A 17,719-nucleotide genomic window follows, 5' to 3' on the forward strand; every position below is an offset into this window, starting at 1 on the left:
AGCTAACAAGCACGGTACTTCCTATTGGCACCCCATATATGTATTAACAAGGTTCAACTGTGCTTAAGCCAGCACTTTTTAAAAATAGCTAATTGGACCTTTCAGGATGTTCAGTTGAATAAGTAGTCCACATTTACCACTTCTTCACTGGGCCTATGTTTATGAAAATGCAGGAAAAGGGAGTTGCACCAAGGATCCCTATCTGTGACCTTCCCAGCTAGCTTCTGAAAAGCAAAATCAATTGGCAGGAAATTGCAAGCCACAGTCATGTGAAATTGCCTTTAACAACTCCAGAGGAACAGATGTAAGTTGGCACTATCATGCCAACATCATACTTAATGATCGGACTGCTTAATAACCGAGATGCCAGTCCCAATTGCAGCCCTTAAGTGAGGAGTACTTCAATTGGGATGTCAGCAGAGTGATTGCGGAGAATATTTTTTGCCCTTATTTGTCACCGAGGACTTCCATGTGCAAATCTTGCACATCATTTCATCAGTTAAAGCCCCTACACCTCTAAAAATTAGCTCAGAAGGTTTGATAGTAATCTTTTTTTTCCAGGATGAAAACATGAATTTTCCACATAAATATAATTATAGGTATGTGTATTTATATTACTCTATGCATATATCTGCAATTGTATAATCTTTACCCAGACTTCCAGATATATTTTGTGATAAGCCATAGCAGAGCTTAAAATTTATGATTGATGCAACTCAAGGGAATTTCATGATTGGATGGATATTTGAATTTGGAACTTTGAAATGTCCGATGAATCATAATTAATATAAGAGGTTAGCATTGTGGTATGTTTGCTTTTTAAATATAATGTATATTTTTCCCTTTTTCACATTTGCAAGGATTGTATAAACAGTTAAACTTACACTTTTCTATAAATCTTATAGACAAAGAAGATGGCAATAAGAGCACTCTGGAGAAATGAAAATAACTTTTGAAAAGGAAAGCAAGTCAAGCCAGAAATCAAAATATTTTCCATTTCCTTCAGAAAATTACACAATTCTCCCATCCCAGCAGGCGAAAGGCAAGAGAAAATCAAGAAAAGATTTCAACCTGGAAATAGTAGAGTATGTGGAACACAAGGATACATTACATGACAAGCTGAAGGCGATCATTTTTATGTTCAGAAAAAGAGCGAAATATCTGGAAGTCAGTGGGGAAGAAAGGGTCAATTGGATACAGGGGAGACAGTAATGCAGAACTCCCAATAGGAGGAAGAAAACAGAGGGTGAAATCAAAGCACAACTAAACAAGGGACCACACATATTTTTGACTTCCTCCAGCACATCAGTGGTGGAAAAGCTCCACAAATGTCACTATATTGGTATAAGGCACAGATTGCAAAAGCATAGGTGGTTACGTAGAAGAGGATGCAAACTGGAAAAAAGTCATACAAATGCTAACTAATGTAACAAAATCTTTGGTCAGAATATCTCCCTTGTGGTTCATAAGAGGACCCACGCAGGGCAGATGCCCTGTAAGTGCTCTCAATGTGGTAAATGCTTTACCAAGCAAAGTAACTCACATAGGAGAGAAACCATAGGACTGTCCAGTTTGTGAGAAAGGTTTCGCTGTAAATTACTACCTGGTGAAACACCAGATGACTGATACCAGATAAAAACCCTTTGAATGTCCTGATTGTGGGAAATGTTACAGCAACAATTCTAGTCTGGTGACACACCAGGGGATTCACACAGGAGAGAAACAGTTTGAATGTCCTGAGTGTGGGAAAAGTTTCATTGCAAAATCTGATCTGATGAAACACCAGAAGATTCACGCAGGAGAGAAATGTGAGTGCCCTGAATTTGGGAAAAGTTTCATTGCAAATTACCACCTGGTGATACACCAGAGGACTCACGTAGGAGAGAAACCCTTTGAATGTCTTGATTGTGGGAAATGTTTCAACCAGAATTTCAAGCTGGTGAGTCACCCGAGAACTCATACCGGCGTTCTAACCTTGTGATACACCAAAGGACTCACACAGGAGAGAAACCCTTTCAATGTCCTGAGTGTGGAAAACATTTCAGTCTCAATTCCAGCCTCGTAAAACACCAGAAGACTCACATAGGAGGGAAACCATATGAGTGTCCAGTTTGTGGGAAAGGTTTCGCTGTAAATTACTACCTAGTGAAACACCAGATGACTCACACAGGTGAAAAACCCTTTGAATGCCCTGATTGTGGGAAAAGTATCAGTTCCCGTTCTAACCTTGTGATACATCAGAGGACTCACACAGGAGAAAAACCCTTTGAATGTCCTGAATGTGGGAAAAGTTTCATTGCAAATTCCCACCTGGTGAGACACCAGAGGACTCACACAGGAGAGAAACCATTTGAATGTCCTGAATGTGGGAAAAGGTTTACTCAGAATTCCCACCTGGTGATACACCAAAGAACTCACACAGGAGAGAAACCCTTTGAATGTCCTGATTGTGGGAAAGGTTTCAAGAAAAGTTCCAACCTGGTAAACCACCAGAGGATTCACAGAGGAGAGAAACCATATGAGTGTCCACTTTGTGGGAAAAGTTTCATTGCAAATTCCCACCTCATGATACACCAGAGGACTCACACAGGAGAAAAACCATATGAGTGTCCAGTCTGTGGGAAAAGTTTTATTAGAAATTCTGACCTAGTAAATCACCAGAGGACTCACACAGGAGAGAAACCCTTTGAATGTTCTGATTGTGGGAAAAGTTTCAGTTTCCGTTCTAACCTTGTGATACACCAAAGGACTCACACAGGAGAAAAACCCTTTGAATGTCCTTATTGTGGGAAACATTTCAGTATATATTTCAACCTGGTGATACATCAAAGGTCTCACACAGGAGAGAAACCGTATAAATGTCCACTTTGTGGGAAAAGTTTCATTGCAAATTACAACCTGGTGACACACCAGAGGACTCACACAGGAGAGAAACCCTTTGAATGTCTTGATTGTGGGAAATGTTTCAGTCAGAATTTCAAGCTGGTCAGTCACCAGAGAACTCATACAGGCGAGAAACCTTTTGAATGTTCTGATTGTGGGAAAAGTTTCAGTTCCCGTTCTAACCTTGTGATACATCAAAGGTCTCACACAGGAGAAAAACCGTATAAGTGTCCAATTTGTGAGAAAAGTTTCATTGTAAGTTCCAACCTGGTGACCCACCAGAGAACTCACACAGGCGAGAAACCCTTTGAATGTCCTGAATGTGGGAAAAGGTTCACTCAGAATTCCCATCTGGTGATACACCAAAGGACTCACACAGGAGAGAAACCATATAAGTGTCCACTTTGTGGGAAATGTTTCATTGCAAATTCCAACCTGGTGAAACACCAGAGAACTCACACAGGCGAGAAACCCTTTGAATGTCCTGAATGTGGGAAAAGTTTCAGGAAGAACTCTGACCTGGTAAACCACCAGAGGATTCACACAGGAGAGAAACTGTATGGGAGTCCAATTTGTGGGGAAGGTTTCCTTGCAGATTCTCACCTGGTGATACATCAGAGGAGTCACACGGGGGAGAAATCTTAGGAATGTTCTGATTGAGGGAAAAGATTCATTACAAATTCACACCTGGTGAAACACCAGAGGACTCACACAGGAAAAAAACCCTTGAATGTCCTCATTGTGGGAAATGTTTCAGTAAGAAATCCAACCTGATGACCCACACAGGAGAGAAACTGTGTGTGTCCAGAGTATGGGAAAAGTTTCAGTTACGCTTCTCTGCTTGTGAAACACCAGAGGGCACCAAGAAAGAAACTGTAAATGTATTCCTGATTTTGGAAAAGATTTCAATATTTTGTCTAGCCTTATAAATCATGTACTTTTACATGTATGGGAGACCCATTTGAAATGTCCAAACTGTGAATGATTCCTCATGTGTAAGTCATCTGTTATTGCACACAAGGTAGTGCACATGAAGCAAACATTGATGAGTTTAGAGAAATCTCGAATTTCATTTCTGATTTCCCATTGAGAGTATAGGTGAGAAATTGACTACTTAAATTCTGGCCTGATTCTTTTTAGTCAAAAGATCTCAGGATTAGACCTGAAGGTGGAGTGCAAAAATATGGAAAATATTACTTTGATATAGACCCGTGGTGGCGAACCGATGACTCGTGTGCCAAAGGTGGCACACAGAGTCCTCTCTGTGGGCACGCGCACCGTCGCCCCAGTCCTAGGCCACCGTGTGCCAAAAAAAGTTCAATCAATCAATTTCAACTTCTTGCTACTTCTTCCCCTGCGGACATTGGGAGCACACACCCCACCTACCCCTCGTCCTGGGGCAGCCGGCAACATCCCACACTCTCCAGACTGTTGCTGGCCAGCCTGGCACGCTGAGCTCAGGCCTTGGGCAGATGGAGGCCTGAGGGGAGCGACAGCTGCAAATGCTTGGCTCCATCGCTGAGGGCATGTGTGGGGGGGAAAGGAGGAGGAGGAGGGCTGGCCGGGGACAGGCGCAGTGCTGCCCACAGGTGGTGGTGGGGAATCTGACCAGCCTCAGCCTGGAGGGGGCGGGAGAAGCTGAGGGAGCCCAAAGGGAGGCATTCCGGTGCATCCGGCTGGCTGGCAACAGGCTGGAGAGTGGTAAACAGCGGCAGCTGCCTCAGGATGAGAGATAGGCAGGGTGGGGGCTCCCGATGTCTGTGGGGGAAGAAGTGGCGAGGAGGCTCGGCACCCAGCCCAGTCTAGTCTAGCCCCAGCATGGTGAGGCAGCAGCCCCGCATGTGTCCCTCGCCAAGCAAGCAGAGGCGTGGCATCTGCGGCAGAAGAGTGCAGGCGGGCAGTGGAAGGCACAAGGAGCCCCAATCCCAGCACAGCCCCTCCCACTCTTCCCCCCCCCCTCGGAAGAGCTGCCGGGCTGAGGAGCCTACGCCCATGTCCCCCCTCCCCCAGGGAAGAAAACCATCGCAAGACACTCTTCTGTTTTAACTTCTTTCCCTTGTCGCTTTTTGGAGTTTTCATCCTGCTTTCTTGAGACAGCAGCATTTGGGAGGGGGTGTACCTGCCCCCTTCCCCCCCAAGCCATCAGCTGAGCAAGATGGTTTCCTGCCCACTGCCCAACTCGCCAGAGACCCCCTGGATCTCCCCCAACCCTGTCCAGCCCCCACAAGCATCCCTCCCCAACATCAAGCTGGCCACGCACACCCAACGGGCCACGCACACCTGACGATACATAAGTGGGTTTTGGGTTTTCAGTCTCTAAAAGGTTCGCCACCTATTTCTGATTATCAGCAGTAGTTTCTGGATGTTTCTGTTTGCAGAAGTTGTGAAATTCCCCGCCTAGTTAGTCCTTGGGATATAACTGTAATGGGACCTACCAATTATGGTTGGGATCCTGCTTTGCTTAACTACCCCTATCCCTGCTGTTCCTGATGCAGCCGTTAATGAACGTGCAAGTCATTAAACAACACTGCCTACCTCACTGTTGGGGAAAACTCTTGGTAGTCCTGATAGTCCTTGATTTACAAGTGTAATTTAGCCTGCTGTTACAGTCTTAATCATTAGCGTCATTTACAGTTGTAAATCATGAAGATTCAAGGTGCTGGTAATGACCTTCATGGCATGGGTCCGGAATACCTCAGGGAGCACCTGTGGCCGGCATCAACTTCCCTACGCCCAGTACGCTCCCACAGAGAGGGCCTCCTCAGGGTGCCACCGGTCAAAGAATGTCGATTGGTGGCCCCCAGGGGGAGGGCGTTCTCTGTGGGTGCGCCGGATTTATGGAACCATCTTCCGGTTGAGCTCCGGATGGCTCCTGACCTTCGCTCCTTCTGGCACGATCTAAAGACTTACCTGTTCGAACAAGCCGGCCTGGCCTGATGGGTGATGGGTTTGGGTTTTATTGTTTTTATGTATTTTAACTTATAGTTTTGGGGCATCTTGTTTAATCTTTTTTAACTTTTGTATTCTTGTTTTTTAACATGTATTGCCCTGTTCACCGCCCTGAGTCCTTCGGGAGAAGGGCGGTATACAAATATAATAAAATAAATAAATAAAATAAATTAATGGGTCATCACACAATGTGCCCAATTTTATAATCTATTTTGTGGCAGCACAGAAGGAAGTGCACATGAGGGAAACATTGATGAGTTTAGAGAAGGCTTGAATTTCATTCCTGATTTCCCATTGGGAGTGTAGGTGAGGGATTGGCTACTTGAATTCTGGCCTGATTCTTTTTAGTCAACACATCTTAGGATTAGACCTGTAGGTGCGGAGAAAAAAAATGGAAATTGTTAGCTTGATAAAGGCTAACGACCTGTTTCTCATTGTCAGCAGACGTTTCTGGATGTTTCCTTTTATAGAACTTGTGGAATTCCTTAAATAGGGTTCTGTGTGGTGTTTTTGTATATTGATTATGGAAATCCAACATACGGAGTTTCAGCCTTCTTTGTTGTGCTCCAGATTCTGATCCCCACATTTTACCAACCAGCTTACCAATAGTCCTCAAGTTACAACTGTAATGAGACCTGCCAGTTTCAGTTGCACATTGCAAAATTCATCAAGTGAGACTGGTTTGGTTAATTACCCCCACCCTCCGTAATACAGCCATTAAACAGATGTGCGAGTCACTACATGGAATGCTATCTACCCCACTGTTGGGGGAAGGTCTTGGAGGCTTAACTTGCCCCCCCAGGCATCCCTCCCCCCCCCCAGACATCCTGTGCTATGCTTCCCAACCCTTGGTTCCCCTGGGGCTTTTCCTCCCTGACGGCCCCAACAAGCTTTTCTCCTGCTCCACGGTCACCACAGGTATTTCCCCCATGATCCCCCTGGCCTCTTCCCCACAAAGAAGACGGGCTCAAATTATTCTCCAAAGCACCAGAGGGCAGGACAAGAAACAACGGTTGGAAACTGATCAAAGAAAGAAGCAACCTGGAATTAAGAGGAAACTTCCTAACAATACGGACAATTAATCAAGAGTGTTACGTTTATTTCTGCTCTGCACTTAATTCAATCAATCAATCAATCAATCAATCAGAAAAAAGCTGGAAGGGACGTTGTTAGTTGCAAAGTCATGTCCAACCGATCATGACCCCATGGACAATGTTCCTCCAGGCCTTCCTGTCCTCTACCATCTTCTGGAGTCCATTTTTTAAAAATCCCATTTATATCCCGCCCTTCTCCGAAGACTCAGGGCGGCTTACAATCTAAAGCACAAATCAATGTGCTTAGCACATTAGCTCACACCTACTGCTTCAGTGACTCCATCCAGCCACCTCATTCTCTGTCGTCCCCTCCTTCTATTGCCCTCAACCTTTCCCAGCATTAGGCTCTTCTCCAGTGAGTCCTTCCTTCTCATTAGGTGGCCAAAGTATTTGAGTTTTAGCTTCAGGATCTGGCCTTCTAAAGAGCAGTCAGGGTTGATCTCCTCTAGGACTGACCGGTTTGATCGCCTTGCAGTCCAAGGGACTTGCAGGAGTCTTCTCCAGCACCATAGTTCAAAGGCCTCAATTCTTTGGCGCTTGGCCTTATGGTCCAACTTTCACTACCGTACATTGCAACTGGGAAGACCATAGCCTTGACTATACACACTTTTGTTGGCAGGGTGATGTCTCTGCTTTTTAGTGTGCTGTCTAGATTTGCCATGGCTTTCCTCCCCAGGAACAAGCATCTTTTAATTTCTTGGCTGCAGTCCCCGTCTGCAGTGATCTTGGAGCCCAGGAAAATAAAATCTGTCACTACCTCCATTTCTTCCCCATCTATTTGCCAGGAATTGAGAGGGCCGGATGCCATGATCTTGGTTTTCTTAATGTTAAGTTTCAAGCCAACTTTTGCACTCTCCTTCACCCGCAACAAGAGGCTCTTTAGTTCCTCTTCACTTTCTGCTATTAGAATGGTATCATCTGCATATCTTAGGTTGTTGATATTTCTCCTGGCAATCTTAATTCCAACTTTTGATTCATCTAGCCCTGCCTTTCTCATGATGTGCTCAGCATATAAGTTAAATAGGCAGGGCGACAGTATACAGCCTTGCCGGACTCCTTTCACAATTTTGAACCAATCAGTGGTTCCGTGTCCAGTTCTCACTGTTGCTTCTTGACCCGTATATAGGTTTCTCAAGAGACAAATAAGATGCTCTGGTACGCCCATTTCTTTAAGAACTTGCCACAGTTCTAAGCTTTAGCTTAGTCAATGAAGCAGAAGTAGATGTTTTTCTGGAACTCCGTAGCTTTCTCCATGATCCAGTGTATGTTGGCAATTTGATCTCTAGTTCCTCTGTCTCTTCGAAATCCTACCCTTACTTCTGGTAGTTCTTGATCCACATACTGCTGGAGTCTAGCTGGTAGGATTTTTTAAAAAAACAAGTTTTATTGGTTTTTCAGTTAAAATCTACATATTTAGAAAGCATCATGACTGGGTAATCAGAGATTCAGTAACAGGGTTTTCAGTACATAATTCAGGTTACATTATCAAAACATCCTTCTCAATTTCCCTTAACATTTCATACCACCAGTTTAAACTAATAAATTTCTAGAAATAGCATGGTCGGTTGAAAAATTTGTCAATTCAATTTCATTGAAATATATCTATGTCCTGTTATTAAAGTTTACCTAATTTTAATTTTAATTATATTATTCAAATTTAGCCTTTAACATCCCAAATAATATTCACAACCCAAATTTCCCTTATTTCATTACAGCAAAAATTATAGCATCTAACATGTACAGTGCCGGCTGGCTGCACTGAAAATCTGGAACCAGAAGCCTAGCTTGTAGGATTTTAAGCATAATTTTACTAGCATGTGAAATGAGTGCAATGGTGCAATAGTATGAACATTCTTTGGCACTGTCTTTCTTTGGAATTGGAATGACCTTTTCCAATCCTGTAGCCACTGATGAGTTTTCCAAATTTGCTGGCAACTTAAGTGTAGCACTTTTACTGCATCATATTTTAAGATTTTGAATAGCTCAGCTGGAATAATGTCACCTCCACTAAGCTTTCCTAAGGCCCACTTCACTTCACATTCTAGGATGTCTGGCTTGAGGTCAATGACCACCTCATCGTGGTTATCAGGGACATTTAAGTTCGTTCTTGTATAGTTCTTCTGTGTAATTTTGCCACCTCTTCTTAATCTCTTCTGCCTCTGTTAGGTCTCTGCCATTTTGGTCCTTTATCATGCCCATTTCTGCATTAAACGTTCCCTTCATCTCTCCAATTTTCTTGAAGAGATCTCTGGTCCTCCCTATTCTATTGTTTTCTTCTATTTCTTTGCACTGTTCATTTAAGAAGGCATTCTTATCTCTTCTAGCTATTCTCTGGAATTCTGCATCTAATTGGGCGTATCTTTCTTTTTCTCCCTTGCCTTTCGCTTCCCTCCTTTCCTCAGCTATTTGCAAAGCTTCCTCAGACAGCCATTTTGCTTTCTTGCATTTCTTTCTCTTTGGGATGGTTTTAGTTGCTACCTCTTGTACAATGTTGTGAACCTCCATCCATAGTTCTTCAGGCACTCTGTCTATCAGATCTAATTGCTTAAATCTATTTGTCACCTCCACTGTATATTCATCAGGGATATGATTTAGTTCATACCTGAGTGGCCTAGTGCTTTTCTCTACTTTCTTCAGTTTAAGCCTAAATTTTGCAATGAGAAGCTCATGGTCTGAGCCACAGTCAGCTCCTGGTCTTGTTTTTACTGACTGTATAGAGCTTCTTCATCTTTGGCTGCAAGCACAGTCAGTCTGATTTCTGTGTAGAGCCATCTCTTGGATTGTTGGAAAGGAGTGTTTGCTATGACCATCGTATTCTTTTGACAAAATTCTGTCAGCCTGTACCCTACTTCATATTGTACTCCAAGGCCAAACTTGCCTGTTATTCCTGTTATCTTTTGGCTTCCTACTTTACCATTCCAATCCCCCATGATGATAAGGACATCATTTTTGGTGTTAGTTCTATAAGGTACTGTAGGGCTTCATAGAATCGGTCAATTTTGTCCTCTTCAGCACCGGTAGTTGGGGCATAGCCTTGGACTAGTGTGATATTGAATGGTTTGCCTTGGATTCAAACTGAGATCATTCTGTCATTTTGGAGATTGTATCCCAGTATTGCTTTTCCTACTCTTTTATTGACTATGAAGGCTACTCCATTTCTTCTGAGGGATTCTTGCCCACAGTAGTATACCTGATGGTCATCTGAATTAAATTCACCCATTCCTGTCCATTTTAGTTTGCTGATTTCTAAGATGTCGATGTTCAGTCTTGTCATCTTGTTTGACCATGTCCAGCTTGCCTTGATTCATGTATCTTACATTCCAGGTTCCTGTGGAGAAAAAATCTTTACAGCATCGGACTTTCCTTTCACCACGAGACACATCCAGAGTTCAGCGTCCTTTCAGCTTTGGCCCAGTCACTTCATTCTTTTTGGCGCTACTAGTATTAGCCCTCTGCTCTTCCCCAGTAGCATATTGGATGCCTTCCGTCCTGAGGGGCTCATCTTGCAGCGTCATATCATTTTGCCTTTTGGTACTGTCCATAGGGTTCTCATGGCAAAGATACTGGAGTGGGTTGCCATTTCCTTCCCCAGTGGATCACGTTTTGTCAGAACTCTCTGCTATGACCTGTCCATCTTGGATGGCCCTGCACGGCATAGCTCATAGCTTCATTGAAGTACGGAAGCCCCTTTGCCATGACAAGGCAGTAATCCATGAAGGGGGGAAGGGACATTAGAGGTCTTTTAGTCCAATCCCCTGCTCAAGCAATCAGAATATACCATTTTGGGTAGGTGGGTATCTACTCTTTGCTTAAAACCCTCCAGTGATGGAAGCACCTGCAACTTCTGAAGGCAAGCTTTTCCACTGGTTCATTGTCTTCACTGTTAGGAAATTTCTCCTTAATTCCAAGTCCCTTCTCCCCTCGATTAGTTTCCTTTCTGCCAATAGAATTACATGTTGCCCAAGGATAAAATGAAATTAATCACAGGAGCCATCGGACGCCAGAAGGAAGCTGTACGTCACCATGCCAGCCTTATTGAGGGAAATGCATGCAACCTCCTTTCCTAACTGCTATCAACAGTTGCAGTCACTTTCAGAGATTTCAATTGGAGAAGGAGCCTGACAGTCAAGGGGAGGAGGCCCCAAGGGAGTTTCTCCTTGTTTGATTGGCAGCAACGTATTTGTTTAGCGCTGAAGAAGGTTTCAAGCAGCTGTGATGCATTTTTATCTCTGTAGCTGTTGGCACCTCTGTTTGGCCGCCAATTGACTCTGCACTGAAGCTCCCGACTGTGTGTAGCTTGTAGTGTCGCAAAGACCAGCTTTGGGAGAAGCACCCCTACCCTCAGGATTTCTGCCACAACTTTGCTCATGAACTTTACTGTTGTAAAATATGGCTTTAAAGGAAATATAAGAACAAGAGGAAAAAGTGGAATGGCTCCTTTACAAATGTAGTAGGGCCGGAAGGCTGGCCTGCTGCATGGCGTGAGGGAGAGAAGAGAGGAGAAAAGGACAGGGCGACCAGCAGAGAAGGAAGCAAAGCAAGCAGAGACCTGAGGAGAGTGGGTAGAAGGTAGAAGGGCTTATCAGCCTGCCCTGCCCCCACCTGCTGGGTGGGGCTGCGAGAAGGGAGAGGTCTCAGAAAGAGGGAGAGAGAAGGGGAGGAAAAAAGGTGAAGCTCAGAGAGAGAGAGAGACAGCAAAACTGATTAAACACGCCAGGCCTCTGGCCCGAAGGGAGAAGAAAGTGAGAAAAAGGGAGGTGCGCAGCTCCACAGGACAGGGGAGGTGAACTGATCTGGGTGAGTGGAGGCGCCCGGATGAGTGAGCAGAACAGGCTGAAGGCCAGGATGAAGCACAGAGCGAGAGACACTGAGAAATTAGACCAGAGATTGAGGGCGGGAAGACATCAAATTGCCAAGTCGGAAGGGACAAAGGAATCTGGACTCTTGTGGCCCTTTTGAGGGTAGCACTTCACAAAGAAATCAGAAAGACCTGTTGAAGGAATTTTCGTCAGGGTTCAGTCCAAGTCGGGAATAAACAACATGGCGACTGATTTTGAAAGAAGGTTGTAGTTTATCGAAGAGGAGAGCTCTGAAAATAAAGGAGAGAAACTAGACCCATTAAAACTGACACAAGGAAACTAGCAGAATAATATCTCCCCCCCCCAAAAAAAACTATTTTTTCAATAATAATGGACCCCACAAAACATACTAACACCATGTGGCTAACAAAACCGAGCGAAATAAAACACAACCCCAAAGGCAGAGGAGCTGCTACACAGGCCCAGGCCAGAAGCCACCAGTGCCCAATCAGAGGAACACTCCCATTTCCTGAAAAGAAAATTCTAAAGCTCAGATTGAAAGACGAAAAAAATCCGTTATCTGGAGACTAAGGGGGAGCCGATTGCAAAGAGATTGGACTGGATCTTGAAAGCTGCAGCCTTGAATTTGCTGTTGGAGCGGCAGGAAGAGGTCAAATGGGTAGGTTCTGTGGGGAGAAAGAAGATCCAGGTTGGTGTAATGGTGAAGGCACCAGGGTAGAGACTGGGAAATGCTCAGTTCCAGTCCCGCCTTGCATGCTATCTGTGCAACGTTAACCAATCCTACCAGGCTTATGCCTAACCAGGAAAGGAGGAATCCACTTGACTTGACTGACTTGAAGGCATCAAAAAGAAACATCTGGTGTGAGGCTCAGGGGTGCTGGATGAAAAGCCATGAGTTCTAATTCAGTGTTAGCTTGGGCGTGAACACTCCTTCCAGGAGCTATGGAATATTGAGAGGCAAAAAGTACGTCTCAGGAGGTAGGCAGGCTGTCTGGGGGACATTTACCCTGTAAATTACACTATGCCACACAGGAAGTGCTTTGTATGCCACCATGAGTTCTTGAATGAAAAGGGAATCAATAAAATATACGTTGGGGTTATTTTATTCCAGATTCCTCCATGCAACAGAGCTCAGAGCCAATAGCTGAAATGGCCACCATCCATACCTTATTAGACCTGCATTAAAAATGGCAGTGCAGGGTGTCCCTCTAAAAACTTTAGCCTGGTGACCAGTCGGCCATGCCCTTTGGTGGGATATTCTATTCTTCCCTTTTGTTTTCTTTTTAAACATGTAGTTTGGAAACATTTCTTCTACCATATATAGGCTACCAACCCCACTTTCTTAGGTCCCATTTTCTAGGCCCTGCTGCAGATTTTTCCCTCTCTGTGACCTAATGGAGGCTGCCGTGCAAGGAAATTTACACACGCATGTGGCATTTAGCAGATGTAAAGTTTCCTCCTTCAGGAATGAAGCTTCATGGTGGGTGCTGTTGGATGCAGCCCTGGCCGGCAGAAGTGTAGCGTCTCACCTGATGGTGCTGCCCTGTCCTAAGTCCTTGGGAGCCACAGGAATATCAGTCATAAACGTTTTGGGGTGCAGAGACATTATGATCTCCAGTGAGTCACCCCTAAGAATGGGCCGGAATCTTTACATCGGCTTTCTGCTAACTCGCTCCATGTAAGGGTTTTGCCCAAGGTGCCTGCCTGGGAATGATCTATCTTCTCTGGAAATTGGGAAGCCTACTGAGAGCTATTTGGCCCTCTAGCGAGATTTAAGCTCTGCAAGAATGAAGACAAAAAGATATTACAGGTAGTCCTTGACATACAACCACAACTGAGCCCAAACTTTCTGTTGCCAAGCAAGATAGTTGTTAAATGAGTTTTGCCCCATTTTATGTTTTTCGCAGTTGTTAAGTAAATTTTTATTTTATTTTATTATTTATTTATTTTATTTATTTAATTTATATACCGCCCTTCTCTCAAGAGACTCAGGGCGGTTAACAGGGCAATACGTAAAAGACAGATACAAAAGTTAAAATTATAAAAACATGATTAAACAATGCCCATAGTACAAATTTAAAATTAAAGTCATAATAACAAACCCACCCCATCCCCTCAGGCCAGGCCCGCTTCCTTAAAGAGATGGGTTTTAAGGTCGCGCCGGAAGGAGCGGAGGTCGGGCGCCATCCGGAGCTCTACCGGAAGATGGTTCCATAAGTCCGGTGCACCCACAGAGAACGCTCTCCCCCTGGGGGCCACCAGTCGGCATTCTTTGACCGGCGGCACCCTGAGGAGGCCCTCTCTGTGGGAGCGTACTGGGCGGAGGGAAGTTGACGCCGGCTGCAGGTGCTCCCCAAGGTATTCTGGACCCATGCCATGGAGGGCTTTGTAGGTCATTACCAACACCTTGAACCTCACCCAGAAGACAACTGGCAGCCAATGCAGCTCGCGGAGCAAAGGTGTAACACGGGAGTATCGGGAGACCCCCGACACAACTCTCGCGGCTGCATTCTGTGCCAGCTGGAGCCTCCGAGTGGTCTTCAAGGGTAGCCCCATGTAGAGAGCGTTGCAGTAATCAAGACAAGAGGTCACGAGCGCATGAGTGACCGTGCGCAAGGCATCCCGGTCTAGATAGGGCCGCAACTGGCGCACCAGGCGAACCTGGGCGAACGCCCCCCTAGTTACAGCTACAATATGGTCTTCTAAAGAGAGCTGTGAATCTAGGAGGACTCCCAAGTTGCGAGCCCTATCTACAGGAGGTAATGACTCACCCCCCATAATGAGGGGTGGGATATCCTGAATATCCTGGGATGCCGGTACGCACAGCCACTCCGTCTTGTCGGGGTTGAGACGAAGCCTGTTCCTCCCCATCCAGACCCGGACCGCCTCCAGGCACCGGGACATCACGTCGAGGGCATCACTGGGGTGGTTTGGGGTCGAAATGAAAAGTTGGGTATCATCAGCATACTGATGATACCCAACTCCAAAACCACGAATGATCTCACCCAGCGGTTTCATGTAGATGTTGAACAGAAGGGGCGAGAGGACCGACCCCTGAGGGACTCCACAAGCGAGAGGCCTCGCGGTCGACCTCTGCCCCCCCGTCAACACCGACTGCGAACGTCCCAGGAGATAGGAGGAGAACCACTGAAGAACCGTGCCTCCCACTCCCAATCCCCTGAGACGCCGCAGCAAGATACCATGGTTGATGGTATCGAAAGCCGCTGAGAGGTCTAATAGGACTAGAACAGAGGAGTATCCTCTGTCCCGAGCCCTCCAGAGATCATTCACCAGCGCGACCAATGCCGTCTCCGTGCTGTACCCAGGCCTGAAGCCCGATTGGTACGGGTCTAGATAATCCGCTTCATCCAGGACCAGAGGGAGCTGATGCGCAACCACACTCTCAACAACCTTCGCAAGGAAGCGAAGGTTGGAGACCGGACGAAAGTTATTCAAAACAGCCGGATCCAAGGTAGGCTTCTTGAGGAGAGGTCTCACCACCGCCTCCTTCAAGGCGGCGGGAAAACTGCCCTCACTCAAAGAAGCAGCTATAACCGCCTGGAACCAGCCTCGTGTCCCCTCCCGGGCTGCATAAACCAGCCAGGAAGGGCACGGGTCCAATAAACATGTGGTGGAGCTCAGCCTCCCCATGATCCTGTCCACTTCCTCCGGAGTCACAGGATCGAACTCCTCCCAGATGACATCGACAAGATCACTCGTGTCCTGATCGTCCGATACTGCCCAGTCGGAGTCCAAACCGGTCCGAATCCGAGCGATTTTGTCCGACAGATGATGACTAAATTCCTCGGCACGCCCCTGCAAGGGATCCTCACTGACCTCCTGGTTGAGGAGGGAGCGGGTCACCCTAAACAGGGCGGCCGGGCGATTATCTGCGGACGCGATGAGGGCAGCGAAATAGTTAGATCTCGCTACCCTCATCGCAGCGAGATAAGACCTAATATGGGTTCTTAGTTGCAATCGGTCGGATTCAGATCGGGTGGACCTCCAGACGCTCTCTAGGCCCCGTCTCCGACGCTTCATCTCCCGGAGCTCCGCGGAAAACCATGGAGCCCATTGGGATCTGCGCCGGGTCAGGGGCCGCAAGGGTACAACTCGGTCAAGTGCCTCCGTGGCCGTCCTTTCCCAGGCCTCCACTAAGGCATCCGCCGAGCTGTGAGCTGGGGAGGCAGGTGGGGCCCCCAGCGCTGCCTGAAACCTCTCAGGGTCCATTAAGCGCCTGGGGCGGAACCATCTAGTTGGCTCAACAACCCCACGGTGGGGAGTGGCAAAACGGAAGACCAGCCGCAGGAGATGATGATCGGTCCATGACAGGGGCATAACAATTGGGGAGCCCCCACCAAGATCATCTAACCACCGACCAGATAAGAAAACCAAGTCAAGGGTGTGGCCTCCCTCATGGGTTGGTCCATGAATTACCTGCGTCAGGTCCATGGCCGTCATGGAAGCCATGAACTCCCGAGCTAACTCAGATACTCCTCCCAGGAATGGTAGATTGAAGTCTCCCAAAACCATTAGTTTAGGAAAGTCAATCACCAGCCCTGAGAGGATATCGAGAAGCTCAGGCAGGGCTGCTGCTACGCGACTAGGCGAAAGGTACGCGAGCAGCAAGCCCAACTGCGCCCTAGGACCAAACCTCAATAAGAGAGATTCACACCCGACTATCTGAGGAACGGTGGCCTCCTGCGGACATAAGGTCTCCCTCATAACTACAGCCACTCCCCCACCCCTACCCTGAGTCCGAGGCCGGTGTAGCACCCGGAAGCCTGGTGGGCAGAGATCCACCAGGGGGATACCACCCTCTGGGCCCAACCAGGTTTCCGTAATGCAAGCCAGGTCCGCTTGCTCACCCTCGACTAAATCCCGGACGAGGGGAGCCTTATTAGCAACGGACCTGGCATTTAGGTACACCAGTCGGAGCTCAGGTGGCTGCGCATCCCCGCTCCCAGAGCCTTGGGTCGAAGGCAGAGGGTTGGAGCGCCTCACCGCTTGCAGATAGCGGAGAGGCCCTCCCGGAGGTCGATACGGCCCTCTGATCTTACACCTGCAGCCATTCCCTATCGTCGTGGGAATTGGCATTCCCACGACCCGCTCCAGAGCTCCAGAGATGACCGACCCCGGCTCCCTCTCAACGCAATCTCTACTAGGCCTGGTCTGAACAGCAGTTGGCAGAGTGCCCCCCCTTTCCAACCAACCACAACCCTCCCCCCTCCCTAACCCTACAAAAAATTTAGCTAAAAAAGTAATCAGGGGCCTCTTGTTAAATTTATATCTTAGGCCCCTGTTTCTGCCCGGCCATCTCTCAGGGTCCCAACAGTCGGACCCGTCATCAAGAGGTAAATTAAAAAGTAAGGCGGGTCGCTCCCAGGATGGGGGGGCACCTCTGAGAGCGAGTAAAACCATGCTGAAGTACCTCAAAGCCATGGTAAAATTAGGTAATGCAGCAAAAAACAGACCCAGATCGAATAAATAAAAAAGGGAGGATCTTAAAAATGGAAGGGGAGTATCCAGACTGCAAACCCAGCTCTTCTGCCACTAGAGCAGGGTAACCCCGGGACAATCTCCGTTCTCTCACAACGGTCAGAACCGGGGAGCAGCCTGAGATATACAGCCGGGGAGAGAGATACCGCCTAGAGCTCTCACCTCTAGGACGGAGAAGATGGAGCTCTTAACTCTTAACCACTCTCTCACAGTGGTTATACACCCGGCACCTTCCACAGCCCCGGGGGAAAGGAAAAAAGGAGGACAATAGGCGAAACCAATCAGCGAGATGGATTAGGGTAAAAACCCATAAAGTCACGGAGTGGGGCTCAAGGATATGGTCCAGTGAACTATAATAGTCCATGCCTCCAGATGTCCAGGCATAATAGTCCATGCCTAAAGATGTCCAGGCATAAAAGTCCATACTCCACCCAGCCATAGTCACCGTACCAAGACAGTCGCGGCGCTCCAACC

The 17,719-nt window shown here is 46.9% G+C and overlaps 2 protein-coding genes across 4 annotated transcripts in view; both read left to right on the top strand.

Annotated features, from left to right (window-relative positions):
• The window catches only part of LOC310636861 (uncharacterized protein), a 422,701-nt gene that overhangs the window by 368,409 nt on the left and 36,573 nt on the right, over positions 1–17,719 (top strand). The window lies entirely within an intron of this gene.
• The window catches only part of LOC310634739 (uncharacterized protein), a gene marked incomplete at its 3' end in the record, with an annotated part of 39,378 nt that overhangs the window by 859 nt on the left and 20,800 nt on the right, over positions 1–17,719 (top strand). Inside the window, exons 2-3 of the mRNA XM_083353274.1 lie at positions 562–599; positions 906–2,831. Of these exons, the coding sequence (XP_083209400.1) occupies positions 1,915–2,831 (917 nt within the window). The 5' untranslated portion in view covers positions 562–599; positions 906–1,914. The remainder of the gene's footprint in view (positions 1–561; positions 600–905; positions 2,832–17,719) is intronic.

The sequence above is a fragment of the Vipera ursinii genome, assembly GCF_947247035.1.
Source record: "Vipera ursinii genome assembly, chromosome: 2".
Lineage (NCBI taxonomy): Eukaryota > Metazoa > Chordata > Lepidosauria > Squamata > Viperidae > Vipera > Vipera ursinii.